Genomic DNA, 1,053 nt, shown 5'->3' on the forward strand with positions numbered 1-1,053 from the left:
AGATTAGGTAAGGCATTAAGCCCCAGACCTGGGATAGAAGGGGCTGTGGTGGGACAGTACCTGAGGGAGGGCCGAATGAAAGTTAGTGCCCAAGAGACTTGGCACACTTTAGGGATAGAAAGCAAATGGAAATATGACCCCATAGTGATAGCAGAGGGGACTGCTGGTTGAAACAGGAAAAGCATATGGTAACTGAGCCAGGATGCAGGACTAGTTATCTCTCTTCTTTGCTCACAGGATCATGGTTCCAAAGCTGCTGGGCTCCCGACTTTGGCTCCTGCTGCTGCTGGGGTTCATGGGAATAATTATCTCATCTCAGGCCCCACCAGGTCATTTAACCTGGGCTCAGTGGTTTGAAATCCAGCACTTAATTATGGCCCACCCCCGATGTGATGATGCAATGCGGGTAGTTAATGGATACACAGGACGATGCAAAGCCAAAAATACATTTCTACATACAAGTTTTGCCGATGTTGCTCAAGTTTGTGGAACCCCAAATATAACCTGTCGTAATGTCACCAGAACAAATTGTCATAACAGTTCAGTTCAGGTGCCTTTAGTTAACTGTGATATCATCAAAAGAACAAAGAATTATAACAACTGCACATATCGAAATGTAGCAGCAACCAAGTTCTATGTAGTTGCTTGTGAAATGAAATCTCCACAGGACAGTACCCCGTATCTACTTGTTCCGGTTCACTTGGATGGGATATATTAGCCCCTGGATCATCACTTTGTGGCATGGCTCATCTACCAGCTCCCAAGCCCTCTGTCCACCCTGGATATCAGCTCCTGTCCTCATGCAGCCAGTCCCCAGCCCCTTTCAAGCTTTGCTGAGCTGAAGCACCCTATGAGCTGTGCAATAAACCTCTTTGCAGACAATCTAGATCTCTGTGTATCTGTTTCTGCTCCTCTACTGTCATTTACTCACAATCTGTCCTACAGACATGTTCCTTTCTCTTCCTGAGATTTTATAGAGAGATGTTAGGCAGAGACTCCTTATCAAGAAGCTGCAGAGACTTGGCCCCCTCACTGCCTCAGGCTGGGAAACTG

General features: G+C 46.5%; 1 protein-coding gene across 1 annotated transcript; it reads left to right on the forward strand.

Annotated features, from left to right (window-relative positions):
* The first annotated feature begins 226 nt into the window (after window positions 1–226).
* Window positions 227–718, forward strand: LOC143393712 (non-secretory ribonuclease-like). Its single transcript, XM_076848133.1, has one exon. It carries the CDS (start codon window positions 242–244, stop codon window positions 716–718), a length of 477 nt encoding a protein of 158 aa, XP_076704248.1. The 5' UTR covers window positions 227–241.
* Window positions 719–1,053: the final 335 nt, after the last annotated feature.

The sequence above is a fragment of the Callospermophilus lateralis genome, chromosome 3, assembly GCF_048772815.1.
Source record: "Callospermophilus lateralis isolate mCalLat2 chromosome 3, mCalLat2.hap1, whole genome shotgun sequence".
Taxonomy (NCBI): domain Eukaryota; kingdom Metazoa; phylum Chordata; class Mammalia; order Rodentia; family Sciuridae; genus Callospermophilus; species Callospermophilus lateralis.

What these genes read in the sequence shown, in the direction of transcription:
- LOC143393712 (XM_076848133.1), top strand. Translation starts at nt 242, where the DNA reads ATGGTTCCAAAGCTGCTGGGCTCCCGACTTTGGCTCCTGCTGCTGCTG.